Source organism: Brachionichthys hirsutus, chromosome 16 (genome assembly GCF_040956055.1).
Source record: "Brachionichthys hirsutus isolate HB-005 chromosome 16, CSIRO-AGI_Bhir_v1, whole genome shotgun sequence".
Lineage (NCBI taxonomy): Eukaryota > Metazoa > Chordata > Actinopteri > Lophiiformes > Brachionichthyidae > Brachionichthys > Brachionichthys hirsutus.
In genome coordinates, this window is record NC_090912.1 from 10,804,488 (window position 1) to 10,820,869 (window position 16,382).

Below are 16,382 nucleotides of genomic sequence, written 5' to 3' on the forward strand. Positions count from 1 at the left end.
ACAGAAAGATTCAAATAAATGAAGCCAAAATTGAAACAGTGCCTGACAAATTTTATAGGGGCAATAATAGACAATAAATTAAACTGGACATCACATATAAATTATGTAAAAGGTAAAACGGCAAAATCAATTGCAATATTATATAAAGTACAAAATCTAGTCTGTTCTAAAGCCCTCAACACATTATATTACTTGTTGCTCCATACATGAGCTACTGTGTAGCGGTCTGGGGAAATACATATAAAAGTAATATAAATCCAATTTTCCTATTGCAAAAGAAATCCATAAGAAATATTGGTAAAAAATATATATATTAAACTAAACTGAATTAAACTCAGAGGTTTAACAACGTTTACAACACAATACAAATCATGTACAAAGCAAAACAATAGAATAGAATAGAATAGAATAGAATAGAATAGAATAGAAATAGAATAGAAAGAAGAGAAAGCCTTTATTGTCATTGCATAGTGGATACACAATGAAATTAGGAGCGCTGCTCCGTCTGGTGCTTAGGTACAACATAAAATACAAATAATAGTGGAAGAAAACAACACAAATTTAAAGCTATAAACACTGCATGCAGAGAGATTGTCCAGTACTTTGCATATAGTAGTAGCATCATAACCAGTTACCTCAAAGTATCCAAAATCTGTCCAAGATGAGGGACAGTATTTATGTCCTGAGAAGAGGACTGTGTTTTAAGAAACCAGAAGGTCACTGCGCGTCAGTAAGGGGTTAAACTGTGTAACAACTGTTTAAATGAAATTAAACAAGTATTTCTGTGAATGTTTTGCAAAAAACAATTTGGGATCGGAAAATATTGTTTAGAATATAAGAATGCAATCTGTATGTGTGTGTGTGTGTATGAATATGTACATGTATGTGTATAATGTATGAGTATATATGCATGTGTATGTATAGAAATATATTTAGAGTAATTTCCGAAAGAATTTGATTGCTATAAAACTTGATGTCTGCTGACAGTCCTGAGGAGGAGAAGGAAAGAAAACGTTTCTGGGATGTTAATGTGAGAAAAGGGGGCGGTTCTAAACCTAAATCTGCCCCCTTTCAGTTCATCAGGGTTACAAAGCCTTTGAAATATTGTCCTTTGTCTCTGTTTCATTGAAAAGTGAACCGGAATCAAATTCTGTAATTCATTATTTAGTTTACGCGTAATTTTTACATTACCAAATTACACTGATTTATTTACTATTTTTCTCACAAAGAAATTTAGCACAATTTACATTTTCAATCCTGGTGAAAATGCAGTTTTCATCATTGATATTCACGATTATTATTGTTTTGTTTCTTTTCTTCTTATTTTTTCACTGCCAGTGAGTGAAATAAATGTAGCTGGTAAGATTTCCTGAAATAATGGCTTTATAAATGTTTAATTGGCTGAAACTATCACGGACGTGAATGATCGAACTGGTGGACTCCAGAATGCAGAGGCCGAGACACAAATAAAAGTTCAAGAAAAATACGTCACTGATATTTATGCAACAGTAAATGTAGAAAAACAGAAACCCAAACACACTAGAACCAAATGTTGGACCGGCTGAGCTCCCAGAAAAACTAAAACACAAAACACAGCCAAAAAGAAAATAAATACTAAATACTACAAAATAAACATGCATGGAGAAAAGAACATAAAGTTGGAAATAGGCACGCCTGCAGGGCAAATAATTCAAAGTGGTCAATGGATGGCAGGTGTGTCCCCAGGTGTTCAGGCAACTCTCTGCCACGCCCACACTGCAAAAGCAGGGTCAGAGAAGCGAAACACACAGAAGACCTGCATGACGGAAAACATGTTATTCAAAGATTGAGTTCAATGGTTGTCAGCTTTTCTGTTCCAAAATTAATGTCGATATATTAAAATACACACAAGTATATTTACCAGTATAATTAACCCAGGTGTTCCACATGTGAGGACATGAAACGCTTTATAAACAACACAAATAACCAGCCAGCACAGTCAATTATAATGCAGTTTTTTGGGGATGTTTCAAGAGCGTAATTTCATTATGAAAATGCAAATAGTTCTGAAAATAATAGAGCTTTAAAACTTCTTAGGGCCTGCAGTTTATTAAAGTTTACCACAGCAGTCAGCCAATCGGACTGGGTTTGGACTGGGTTCGGGTTAACCACAACATGACATCATGCATCAGCAAAATGAATCACAAAGCACAAAATTACACACATGTTATTTTGCTTGATAATAAAATGTTCTTCCTCTAAAAACGTCTGATGATAAATAGAGTTCTGTTGGCTCTATTGATTGTCTGGACTGTGGAGTCTCTGACTCGCTGTGTCTTTTGCCGTCCAGTGAAGATCAGCCCGTGTCTGCGTTCAATCGGTGTCTTCATGTCAGGGCATCAAAGCGGCTCCATGAAACAAGCAATGAATGGTTGCTTAGTGATGAGAAGCGGCTCCCTTGCTCCATGATGAGCTTAATGATGTTTAAAATGAGGCAGCAGCACGATTTGATCTGATCTCTGACACACAACCGGCTCATGGCTTTTATAAGGTCGCTGTTTATTGCTGATAGAATGTAAACCAACGAGATAACTCAACGTTCTCACACCAGGTTCCAAGTTTACTTAATGCAAATCACTGTCTTTGACGTGCGCTCACGTGCATGCACATTCACACACATAGGTGCCACTGACTCGCGGATCATCTGACTGAAGTTTCCTGGAACTGATTTCTGTTTTCATTGGATCAATGAAATGATTAAATATGATTTGTTTTGCTCTGTTGATCACACAAACCACTGATCAATACAGTGACTATCTGTCTTCCATGCTGCTTTCACGAAACTCATGCAGCACATTTTCATTTCTAACACACGGTGGCGCAGTGGATAACGCTGTTGCCTCATAGCAAAACGGTTCTGGGTTTGATTCCCTTCTGTGTGGGCCCGCGATGCGCTGGCGACTCATCTGGGGTGTACCCCGCCTCTCACCCAGGATCTGGCAACGCCCGTGTCCCACAAGGCGGATAAAACGGCTGTAGACGAAACGACTGAGTCGGATGATTGGATGGGTGGAAGGAAGGAAGAAAGGAAGCCAGAGCCGGTCTCAGGCTGCAGCTTCAACAGCTGGCCACCATTCAGACAGGAATCCCTTCTTGAACGTTGGTGATGTTTCTTTATTTATTTTTGCAAACCTGGAATGTATTTTTTTGTTTATGATATATATTTTTTCACATGCACTATACGTCACCATGTAGAAAACAAGTCGTTTGAAGGTGTTAAAATGTTATTGTGCAGCCATGTGTCCACATCTCCATGCCTTTGACCCCTAACCCCGCGGGACGGCGCCCCGCCCCATTCCAGTCCAGACAGGGGCCAGACTGCCAACTATTTACAACCTGTCTGTCTCAAGTTCAACTGCAAAGTCCACCGGGAAACAAAAAGGTCTTCCACACTGCAGACAGAGGAGGAGGGCTGGAGAGAGAAGGTGATAAAAATGGTGTGTGTGTGTGTATGTGCGTGTGTGTGTGAGGGAGGGAGGGGGGGGTTCTTTTGGACATGAACTTGAAACAAAAAAATGAGCCTCAGTCTTTCCTGTTCTGAAGAATAAAGTGTACTCTGGGGAGCTTAGCACTGTAAATAGCAACCTATAGTATTTACCCAATAAACGGGAGGTAACAATTTGCATACACTTTGTTTGGGTAGATTCAATTCCATATTGTGCTTTAAAAATAACTGAACTAAAAAGCAATGAAATACTAAAAAGAATTGTGTTATATATACCTCTCTCAAAAAAACGTTTTTTTCAGTGTGTGTGAGAGAGAGAGCAAGGAGGTTCCTGGTTTGAATCCCAAACATGCTGCTACGTCCTATACGACCATGTCCTATAGCAGAGGACATCCACTCCACTGAGGTCCAAAGGTCCACACAGAGACGTCCAAAGGTGGGACGTCTCTGTGTGGGGCCACAGGGCTCCCCCCCCCCCCACGCTGTTTATGTTGTGCACCCGTTTTTTATTTGACACATTAAACTTTGTATATACAGTAGATAAAGCGGCTGGAGACGAGACAACGATTGTGAAATGGAGGGACGGCGTTTTAGACGATTATTACACACCCATTCTATTCAAATGTTCAGTTCCTGCTTGAAACCAAGACTTTAATAAATCCAATAAATTCCTTTGTGCGTTTTCATTCGATGATTGACGAATGTCAAAAATCATTTCAGCCTCAACTCTCCCGACAGCGCGGAGCAGGAACTGAACTTGTGTCCCTGGAAGCTGAATACAATCATCGCTAAATGATTTCAGCACCCTGAAATGTTCAGACTGGATCAAAGGCCACCAAAGCTGAGCTTGCCGTCTCCTCTTTTCTGGTTCCTGATACCCCTCACCCTGCTCTTCGTTCCCTCTCCGCCCATCACTCTGCTCTATTCTGATTGGTCAAGCCTGTTCATATTATTTATTTCATATTTAACATTTGTTGGAAAAGACTCATGTGTTGAGAAATGCCCTTTGCAGCCTTATTTAATCATCATCCTTTATCTTACGCTGGTCCACAGTTTAACAAACTTTGTATCATTGCAGTTTAATTTATATTATTATTTTTTTATTGAATCTATTTTAGCGATATTTGTCAGCAGCACAAAGTGAAGGTTCTATCCCCAGACCTGTACTCCACACCGCCTTTCAGATTTCTCATTTTGTTTAGCTCATCATTTGTATTTTAAAGAATTGACTTGAAACAAAGATCTTTTCTTCGTGCAGACTGCTTGCTCTGAACAATCCTTGGAGGAGGCGTCCTTCTCCTCTCTCCGCTTCGGTCTGGTCTTTGGTCTCAGGTTCAAAAGAGCTTTATGGGCTTCACGGCTTCCGTCGGCATTGTTGGTTTAGAACGGGACAGAGATGGAGCAGTAAAGAGAGTCAACAGGCCAGCAGAGCACACCGCCATTTGTCAAGTTCAACGTTAATGTGTAATGGTTACACACACACACATACACACACACACACACACACACACACACACAGAATTATTTTACATTTTACTTCACTTCAAATCCAGTATTCCCCAGACAAGAGCGCAAATATGACGCATGTTCTCTTCTGCGGCGGGTCGGTCACGTTTCCTGGCTCGAGCCACGCCGTCCACGTCACGGCGCTGCTGTCCGGTAACGTTAAATGAACCTGGAGCCCCTTTCATTATAACAACGTTTAACTACCGCAGCAGAAACAAATAAATCGAGCCGCATGCCTTGCAAATCCTAAATATAATTAAGTTGTGAGGCAAACCAACGCGCGTTCGAGCCTTTCGGTAACCGGAGCCGGTGGTTCGATCCAACTGAAGCAGAGGAGCCGCAGCTTGACTGAAAACACAAATATTTACTTCAATCGATAAATGCGCAAAAAGACAAGCCGAAAGGCCGCAAAGATTTTCAAACTCCAAATGTGAAAATCAGTGCAGAGCTTTAGCCAACCCTTTTTATTGGACCGGTTCTACTACGGCCTGCAGAACCGAGCCGCTCTCTGCAGATCAAAACCCTCCAGCTAGGCACCGTCAATCAGAATTTCTGTTTAGTCAAATGCTGCAAATAATAATTGCTGTAATGAAAACGTAAAGTGAGTAAAGGTAAAACACATTGCTGCATGAGCGGTCACGGTGCTTGTCCCACCTGGGGGGGGGACAAGCGCAGAGTACCGGTACTCTGCGCTGCTGCCGCTCTTTGTCTGAAGGCGCCAGTTAACGGACAAGAATATAAACCCTGCATCTGGAGTAAATGCGTTTATTAAGCGTTGCACTGTGTTATTACAGGCGTTATAAACGGGCTACTCTACTGACAGTGAAACACAACACAGATTTACAAAGTCTCTCTGGGAACGACGCTCGCTTCTTTTCTCCGTGACGTTTCGGTTTGTTGACGCGCGTCCCCGAAGCCCCTTCGGGAGACGCGCGTCCTCGAAGCCCCTTCGGGAGACGCGCGTCCTTTTTCTTCCCCCTTTTATCCCCTTTCAGGACTTTGTTCATTCTCCGCGTAAAACACAACGTTGCCGCGCTCAGCGCGCTACGGCGCGCTGCTCTTCACTTTAGCCACAAACTTCTTCTCCTTCACCCTCCGGTTCTGGAACCAGATGGTGATCTGCCGTTCCGACAGGTTGGTCGCGGTGGAGATCTTCCTCCGCTTGTCTTTAGTGATGAATTTGTTTGCTGCGTATTCTTTCTCCAGTTCCTTGAGCTGGAACTTGGTGTAAGGAATCCGCTTCTTCCGGCCGCGGCGGAAAGGCAGGCCGTCGTGCTGGTGCGCCACCGCATCTGGAAATGAGGATGAGGAGGTTAAGCTGGAAGATGCTGGGAGCTGATTGGACGTCCATCCTGCACAAAGACAACATGGTGGACGTCGGGTCGCAGCCCCTGTCCTCGTCTCAGGGATGTATCTCACCTGCTTTTTGCTTTCTGTCTTTTTGCTGAATTTGCTGATGAATAAACAGAGTTTTACAGAGACAGAGCGCCTCTTTGTTTTAATAACCGTGCACATGTCCTGTAATTCATTTTCACTTTTTACCGGGTTTGCATTGCAATGCTAACAAAATAAAATGAGCATTATTCACCCATAATTAGCAGCATGTATTAATCTAATGAACCATCAACATGAGATTAAACACGTGATTAGCCGAACGAGGCAGAATGTGCGGCCTCTTTTATTCAGCACAAAATGCCTTCAGACCTGCAAATAGAAGCTGTGATTAGCATCAGACACTACAGATGGGTTTTAATCTACTGTGGGATGAACTGTCGTGAAAATGCGCAGCTTTATTCCAAATGTATGAAGTCTGTATTAAATTACGAGCGGATTTGTGTCGTGCTGAGATTTATCCTTTATTCCCGGGTCCTTTCATCTGCATTAAGATATACAAAATGTTTTCTGTACTAATACATTTACATATCCCAAATATAGACATTTTAAATTATTATTATTATTATTACTATTATTATTATTATTATTATTATTATTATTACTAGTATTATTATTATTATTATTATTATCATTATTGTTGTTGTTGTTGTTGTTGTTGTTATTATTGTTGTTGTTATTGTTTTTGTTGTTGTTATTATTATTATTATCATCCATCCATCTAAACTTTACACAGATAGGAATCTAACCCGAGTGGCCATTATTAGTAGTAGTAGTATAGTATTAGTACAGTAGTAGTATACAGTAGTATAGTAGTAGTACAGTAGTATAGTAGTATACAGCAGTATAGTAGTATTACCAGCTAGCGCGGACTTCCAGAGGTGCCCAGCCTGTCCCTGGTCCTTGGAGCAGTACATCTGCCCCCCCCAGCCGTTGGTCAGAGCCCAGGGCTGGTAGCCGTCCACGGGCAGCAGCGTGTCGTGGCGCGGCTCCCCGGCCCCCAGCGTTTGGACCACGGACACGTCCAGGTAACTGGCCACGTTCTGGTACGGGCTCGGGTAGCCGTGGTAAAACGCGAACTCTTTGGCGCGGTGGTTCGGGTACTCGTCGGGGTTCACCGTTGTGTCCATGTACTGCGCGCTGAGCGCAGCTCCAGCCGCCTGGGTGCAAGACTTGAGGGAACCCCGCCCCATCCTGCACGGGTAATAGCCGTTACCGAAGTAGCTGTACGGTAACGCGGCGGCGGCCGGGGAGCTCTGATGGGACACCGACGCAGCCGCGCACGGGCCGGTTGCGCACTGCTTCCCCGAGGACCCGCTTGTCTCGCCCGAGCCCGGCGCGGGCACGTCCACCGTGGGGTAACCGGGAGAATGCACCAGACTCGACGGGTGGCCGCCCAGAGCCGCGGCTGCCGCCGAGTGCGCCATGATGTTGCGGCACTGGCTGGCGGCGAAGTTGCTGCTGCCCATCAGCGCCTCCATCTTGTTCGGGTCGTCGCGGCTGTTTTCATACACAAACATGAGCGCGTCCGCTGGCCAGCGAGGGTTGAGGAGCAGCGAGGCTGTCATAGGCGCGTGCGTTCCCGCTGGCCTCCGGTACGCGCCGTTACCGCTCGCTCTGGTCCTGCGCGCACGGCTGCCACATTGATTACGCGTGGAGCGCGTCTATTCTTCTCGCGTGCAGCTCTCCGTCTCACATGCACATCTGGAAAATGCACACAAGTGCCTGCCTTGCTGTACAATTTGGTGACGGTGCGTGCGCTGAGGCAAAGACTCCCGCTTACCGGCCGGACCCACGGTTACATCTCCGCCGCAGCCTTGACGCAACAAGCCCCCGCGAGGAGAGGGGGGGGGGGGGGGGGGGGGGTGTCCATTGGATGAAACCAGGTGATCACGTGATGTGACAGGAGAAGACAAGGAGAATAAGAAGCTCATTGGTGATTGTATTTTATGAGTCTCCAGCAGCGCGTCACCGGCAAACAAACATCCAGATGAGGATAAACAACTTCCTGTTTACAGACACAAACAAACAGCTCGATGCTGATGAGTTGCCAAAACTACGATGTTAAATTTGTAGTGGAAGAAACAAGAAGAAACAAATGGAGTGTTTGTTTTTGTTTGTTTTCTGAATATTACCGGTATTTATTTAAACTCCAAAGAGCTCATTGGCATTTTAACTGACGCTGACAAACACAAATATTTTATGTATCCAGAATATTTCCGGTATACTTCAAAATAAACATTTACTGTTACATTAGAGACGGCGCGTGCACGTGGTGCTCTTTTGCGCTTTATAAAGGTCTGTGCGTAATCATTTCACTGATGATGATGAATTGTTCAAACTGTTGGAACTCCGTTTCTCTCTCAAACCCGTCACGCTGCGTGTGACGTGGGGTACGTTCCACGGCTGCACATCCCTGAACGTCAAACCGGAACAAGTTTGTTCATCACTCGGCCTTCAAAGGAAGACACGCGCGCCCGTGGGTGAGGCGCGACTTTGCGCATCCACGAGGTGAAAGTGACGTGTTCCTTAATTTGTTTTGATTTGTTGTCATCAGGAAACAGTTTCTAGGATCATTCCGGTTGAATATCACCGATCTCGCTCTTATTATTGTCAATGCAGGATGCTGCTCCGCATTCATTGTGTTGAACTGTTCTGTCCTTCAACTTGACCTTGATAACATTTATAAGCATCACTAAAGATCTTTCACGGATGCAGTGAATTATTGATCCACGTTCTCCTCCTATTTGATCCACGTCCGAGAACGTGGATCAATTAGGAGGAGAACGTGGATCAAATAGGAGGAGAACGTGGATCAATTATTGGAGGAGAACGTGGATCAATTAGGAGGAGAACGTGGATCAAATAGGAGGAGAACGTGGATCAATTATTGGAGGAGAACGTGGATCAATTAGGAGGAGAACGTGGATCAAATAGGAGGAGACCGTGGATCAACTAGGAGGAGATCGTGGATCAGAGAGGAAACGCCCATAAAGCTATTTCTTTGTTTCTTCCATGTAAGCTTCTGTTTTGCAGGAGGAGGAATAATCTGCAGTCAAAGATGGAATAAATAACGAACGGCAGATAAAGCGAAATATTATAATTAATCGTCTTATTCATGAAAGACAAAGAAACGAATCTGTCTCCTTGAAGAATGAATCATTATTACGAATTCTGAAAATAAACTGTGATGCTCAGTTCGACTGATGAATATCACCTAACGGATTAGAGGGTGGCGCAGTGGTCAAACGAGTGTTGCTAATGTCTGCAATGACGGGTCGGTGAGTTAGAATGAAGGAAGTGACGTAATGGCCGTAGAAACAGATCGAGTCAGTAAATTCAGGCGGACACGCAAAGACTTTTTGCTGCATCTCTCATCCCATTGGCTAATGATCGAACAACTGAGCCCACAAAAGCTTTGCGTGCGCGCGCACAAACCACCCAGACAGCCAGTCTCTCTCCCATGTGGACTCCTGGGGGGTCAGACTGGCCCCGGGGGGTCCGGGTCAAGTTTAACAAGGGGGGGGGGGGTCAGGCAGAATGACAGGCAGATGTAATGAGCTCAAGTTCAAGGCCGCCTCATATAAAGCCGCTGGTGTGTGTGCGTGTGTGCGTGTGTGCGTGTGCGTGTGTGCGTGTGTGAGGGAGAGACTGACGTCGCTGTGTTTTTAAACAACACAGACAGAATAATTTAATCACACGTTTATCACCAACGTTCTCTCTAAAGGTGCGCTCGTGCGTAATTACGCACAGCTGATACTGTCTTCGAGCAGCGAAAATCTACGTTACGCACAAAAAAAAATCCAACCTAAATTGAAAATAACATAAACACGTAAAGATTCATTCCGTGCTATTTTCCACTGAGTCAGTGAGTGACCGGTGACCGGCCGCTCCGGCTAATGATGAGATTCACATGTTTTTACGCATCTAATAGACGCCATTGTGATCGGAGTTCCAGGACTCTCGCGGGACCACAGTGCACACATCCTTTGTTTGTTGATTTTATCTGTTTTATTTGTTGATTTAAATCTCTTGTTTTTATGTTATTTATTTTTATTGTGTAACTTTGAGATTTGCTTTCAAATGTAAAGTGCGTTTAAAATAAAATGTATTATTATGATGCTGCTCAAAGTTGTCCAAAGGACTGCTCAGGTAGTTTGTGTGTTTGCTCAGACACATGCATGAAACTTTAGAGGGAACATTGTTCTGACCAATAAAAGTGATTTTCGTTTCTTATCGATTCTTATCAGATAAGATATTCTCATCTGATTCAAAATAAAAAGAAACAGCCCAGCCAGAGTTAAAGAACCGGTCAAACTAAAGATCAACTCAGATGAAGGCGAATCTCAGGTTGATCGATTGACTGATCGAAACCGTCACGTTGAATCAATGAAGGAGAAAGGGGTGTTGCTCAGGGTTGTCATTATCTTCGGTATAAACGGATGATCGGCTTTAAGACTCAGAATAGAACAAAGGGGAACATGAAGTTGGTTTGCGTCTGTCAGCACAGAGAGGCCGAGTTAATGACGTCATTTAGCTGCGTCAGACAACAGGAAGCGGTTTGGATTTAAAAAAAACGAAATTACGCAATTAACTTTCTTAAAACATAAAGACATCACCAATGCACGATATCTACAGAAATGAACACAACTTAAAAATAGCACACACACGCGTGCGCGCGCAGGCTGCCACGCCAACCACGCACCGTGACGCACGGGTGGGTTCAGACCCACGGGCTGGTTGTGCTGCTGACGCCGTTCTGACTCGTCACTCGTTGCCTTTCAAATGAGGATTCTCAGGTTCTTATTTCAAACACAAATTTGCACACAGTGTGCCGAAATATGTTAATTCAGAGAAGAAGAAATTTGACATGAGAATTAAAAAAAATAAAAATTATCAGGCAATAGTAAAAAACAAATCCAGATTTATGACGAAATAACAAATTCAGCAGTGTTTTACAATTTGTTATGACTTTGTTTTTTAAAGGTAACAGATTAGTTAAATCAATCAAACAGCACCCGAAATGCAAAAATATACATTAATACAGTATACATTAATATACATTAATTATTTTGAGATAGCTTTTCTGAAAAATAATATATATACACACACACACAAAATATAAACTGTAAACAACCTTTATACAATATAAATAATCTGTATTTTTTTGTGAATTTGTTCATATTAGTTTGTTTAAATTCTTTGATCTGCATGGAAATATGAGATTAATTTTCCTGGTTTAAAACGTACTTATTGTTTTTAAATCTTATTATTAATGTATCTACCGAAAACAAGTTATTTTAAGAATATTTGAGAAGGAAACTTAAGTTGTTCAGAAAATAAATTAATATATTCTAATTTATATTGTTAAGTGAAAAAATAGTTTTGTTTTATAAAATGTATAAATTGTGGTACTTTAGTTTTATATTTTATATCTATTAATTGAATTCATCCATCAAACAAAAGGCCGACAGTAACCTCAGGGGGGGGAGGGGGGGGGCAGTCATAATCAGTGTCACATCAGCTTAACCATGCTGTCAGAAATCACCAGCAGAAAAAAGAATGTTATCTTAAAATTTGTATTTCTCCTACATTAACCCAAAGAGCAGAAAGATTGAAGGATCCCAGCTGTTCCCCTCCAGATCATTCTAGTCCTGAAAAACCAGTTATTCAGCATACAAATAAATCTGTGTACTGCACATCTGTGTGTGGAGATCACACACACACACACACACACAGACAGTGTACTGACCTGTTGACTAACTGTGGATTACATGAAGGGTTAAACGCAAACATATTCAGTGTTTCTAAACAAAATGCACTGGAAAAATAATTTTTGAATATTTGCATATTATCTTGGTAAAAACATTTGTGCAGTAAATTAGCTTAAGATACAAAAATGCAACAAAAGCATTAATAATAATAATAATAATATGATGTTTGTGTATTGTCCATGCAGTTAGATGCTTTTTGTTTCAAGGATAATGTGATTATATTTTGAGTTAGAACCAAGTTTTTCATACATTCTTCAAGTGACACAAAGCTGAAATAAATGCTAAAAGTAAAAAATAAAATACAAATAGAGGATTGAGAATATATTGTATTTATTTGTGATAAAGTTCCAAGGTTTTGAACAGATATGTACATGGATAACAAAAATAAAGAAATAAAATATTAAATAAACAGGGGGCATTGCACTTGTGGAATGATAAATGTTAGTGAAGATACCCAACAGAAATACCCGTGGAAGATGCTGACGGATGCTGACGGATGCTGACGGATGCTGACGGATGCTGCGTTTAGCTTATGGCGGTTGGACAAAAACTGTGACAAAAACTGTCCCTGAATCTGATTAATTAACCACATGCACACATGAGACAAAGATCCATGTTTTCAAAGAGTTAATCACCAAACTTGTTTTTATTTCCAGGTGTTGCCATCAGGAAACGGTTTCTATTATTCCGGGTGAATATCACCGATCTCGCTCTTATTATTGTCAATGCAGGCTGCTGCTCCGCATTCATTGTGTCCTGTCCTTCAACTTGACCTTGTTCAGCATTTTACAAGAGGAGAGCAGCTGTGTGTGTGTGTGTGTGTGTGTGTGTGTGTGTTCATTATTCTTTATTTTGCACCATCTGAATTCAAATTTCTTCAGATGTATATGTTTACTGATTTTTATTTAAAAATAAAAACTTGCTAAGTTTCAAATTGCATAATTTTATTATGTGAAGTTTAAAATGAAAATAAATATAATGCATATACATAAATTTGAATTAAGATTAACACCAGCAATATTAAAATGTGTAACTAATGTGTAATTTAATGAAACAGAAGAAAATAAAAAATGAAACACAAAAATACAAAACACAAAATAATTATCCTTAAAGAAATCTGTACATAGTAAGACACCAGAGAACCAATCGTGCTGGGCCCATGCCCTGGCATAAACTTTCATTGAACTGGTTCAATATCAGGATCAGAAATCAAGGTGTGATGGAGAAAGCTATAATGATAAAAAACAGATCATCCTTTTCTTTCTACATAGGTATTTATTGGGTTCTTTCTTTTCCTCCAAGTTTCTTGTAAATCCATTCTGCAGTTTCTATATTTACAGAAATGCTTCTACAATCTGCCAACAAGCAGCGCATGTTGGGAAATAGGCTTCCTCCCAGTAACCTCCAGGCCGGTGGCTAAAAGCAGCTTACAAGCATTTAACAGCCGAGGAAACCGAACTGAGCCTTGAAGTGAATCTTTACTGCATCAAAAGGCTGGAGGTGTCTCATGTCCTCCAGGAGCTGCTGCAGAGACGGGATGGATCTGAGACGGTTGGTCTTATGGATGTAACGGTGTTAGCAAAAGTACAATAGAGCTTAATTTACAGTACCGTAGGTTTAGGCTAATGCTAGGAGCTCCTATAGAGACTGTTAATGTTCTGTGTTGTATTAGTGTTAGTTCACTGTGTCGGATTTAATGTGGTTAACCTGATATTTGGGTCTGTATATCTCACTAACGCTCGATGATGGGTAACTCGGTCACCCAGTGACGTGCGGTGAGGTTCATGTCTGGTGAGGCACAGTCAGATTTACAAATAAATGAACCTACAGCTTGTTCATCATTTGATTGGCAACATTTAACGTGTTTTGTTTAAAAAATTGTACCAGAATTGTTTACATATTGTCACAAACCTGGCTCATCAGTTTATGACAAAAAGGGGAGACCACACATAATCTGCGTATTTACAAGAGATTTAATAAAATTATTCAACTCTGCGTATCAGTGTGCGTGCAGCGTTGAATGTGTGTGGATGCGTGTGTTGATCAGTTAAAGTTTAACTGATGTTTAACTGTTAAACATATGTTCTGAGATGGGATGAGGGGGTGTGTCCCCGTCCAGCTGGGGCTGCGGAGAGAGAGAGAGAGAGAGAAAAAAAGCTGGGCTTCATTTGACAGCTTATGTTCTCCAGAAAGTTACAGAACACTCGTTCACATCTAATGGACTCTGTCAGGCCCAGTCCGCCGCGGTTCTGCTCGAATCGGTCCCGCAATTTGACCATGAATACGCGCGGTTCTGCTCGTGTTTGGAGGCTTCTCGGTAAATTCTTCATGTCGCAATATCCCATCCGAGTCCAGACATCTTAGGAAGTTGAGAAAAGAAGGCAAGAAAAGCAGAAAACACGGGTTCTTGCTTGACGTCCAGACATCCAGACAGCCAGCGCTTCCGTGTTTACAAGCCCGTCTCGAACGAGCGGATCAGCTGATGAGCGCCTGAATCACTCACTGGTCTCCTATCGGCTGGAGGCGGTATTACACATGGCCTCATTCTGCAGTATTTTAATGCCGCTGAGCACAAGAACACGTGACGCACTAATTGTATTATTAAAAATGAAACAATCATAAAATATATAATATAATATCACTGATGTTATATTATATATTATATGATTTTTATATTATTTTTAATAATACAAATACATGATTTTATATGATGACAGGTGAGGCTGTGCCTCACCTGCCTCCCCTGACTGCACTCACTGCGGTCACAGATCGGTGTTTATAGCTACTGATAGCTCACTCACTTTTCTTTATTCTTACTCAACTATCTAATTTCAGTTTCTACTGACATGTTTTACGTATTCATGCTGCGCTTTATGTTTCATGTTACTACGAGTATTCCATGCACCTTGTAACAATCATAAAACACTAAAAATAAACATTAGTCCCGAAAGACAAGGGTTCAATTATAGCTGTTCTTTAAGAATTCATGATGTGTTGTGTTAACATCAAATAAAAAAAGACGTGAGACCAAATGGTTCTACAGGCCTGTTATTTCACAGGAAGACAAATGCAGCCTCGTCATCATCAAACACATGTTTCTCTCATATCATGTGGAGCTCAGTTGGCCCGCCTGTTGCCCCGAGCGACGCTCCATATGAACAGAAGTGCTGTATCTCTGTGTCCAAGCAAATACAGTTTCCTGATCTGAGGTTTCTGATATGCTGAGCTTTACCTGAGGCTCTTTTAAATCAAGTAGCCCAGCTGTAATGACAAACAGGCAGGCAGACAGACAGGCAGACAGGCAGACAGGCAGATGTGGTGTCCAAACATTTTGTAAGGAGAGCCAGATTAAATAATGTGAACGTGTCCGGGGGCAACAGTCCCTGATGACATCATTAAAAACATTTAAAGATGCACATAAATATTCTGTTAATATTCATATTTTAGTTTTGATGCAGAAACAATGACGTTAACAAATGTAAGCGTTCAGAGGAGCACATCAGGACACGAGTCATCTGAAACGCTCCGACGACAGACACGACGCTCTGGTGACAGACACGACGCTCCGACGACAGACACAACGCTCTGGTGACAGACACGACGCTCCAACGACAAACACTGCGCTCCGACGACAGACACGACGCTCCGACAACAGACACGACACTCTGGTGACAGACACAACGCTCTGGTGACAGACACGACGCTCCAACGACAGACATGATGCTCCGACGACAGACACGACGCTCCGGTGACAGACACGACAGACACGACGCTCTGATGACAGACACGACGCTCCGACGACAGACACGATGCTCTGGTGACAGACACGACGCTCCGGTGACAGACACGACGCTCCGACGACAGACACGACGCTCTGGTGACAGACACGACGCTCCGACGACAGACACGACGCTCTGGTGACAGACATGACGCTCCGACGACAGACACGACGCTCTGGTGACAGACACGACGCTCCGACAACAGACACGACGCTCCGACAACAGACACGACGCTCTGGTGACAGACACGACGCTCCGACGACAGACACGACACTCCGACAACAGACACGACGCTCCGATGACAGACACGACGCTCCGACGACAGACACGACGCTCTGGTGACAGACACGACGCTCCGACGACAGACACGACACTCCGACAACAGACACGACGCTCTGGTGACAGACACGACGCTCCGACGACAGACACGACGCTCCGATGACAGAC

General features: G+C 42.5%; 1 protein-coding gene across 1 annotated transcript; it reads right to left on the reverse strand.

Annotated features, from left to right (window-relative positions):
- Positions 1-6,034: 6,034 nt before the first annotated feature.
- Positions 6,035-7,950, reverse strand: hoxb13a (homeobox B13a). Its single transcript, XM_068749808.1, has 2 exons — positions 7,242-7,950; positions 6,035-6,282 (listed from the first exon to the last, which is right to left on the reverse strand). The coding sequence occupies exons 1-2, from the start codon at positions 7,948-7,950 to the stop codon at positions 6,035-6,037; spliced, it is 957 nt and encodes a 318-aa protein (XP_068605909.1).
- Positions 7,951-16,382: the final 8,432 nt, after the last annotated feature.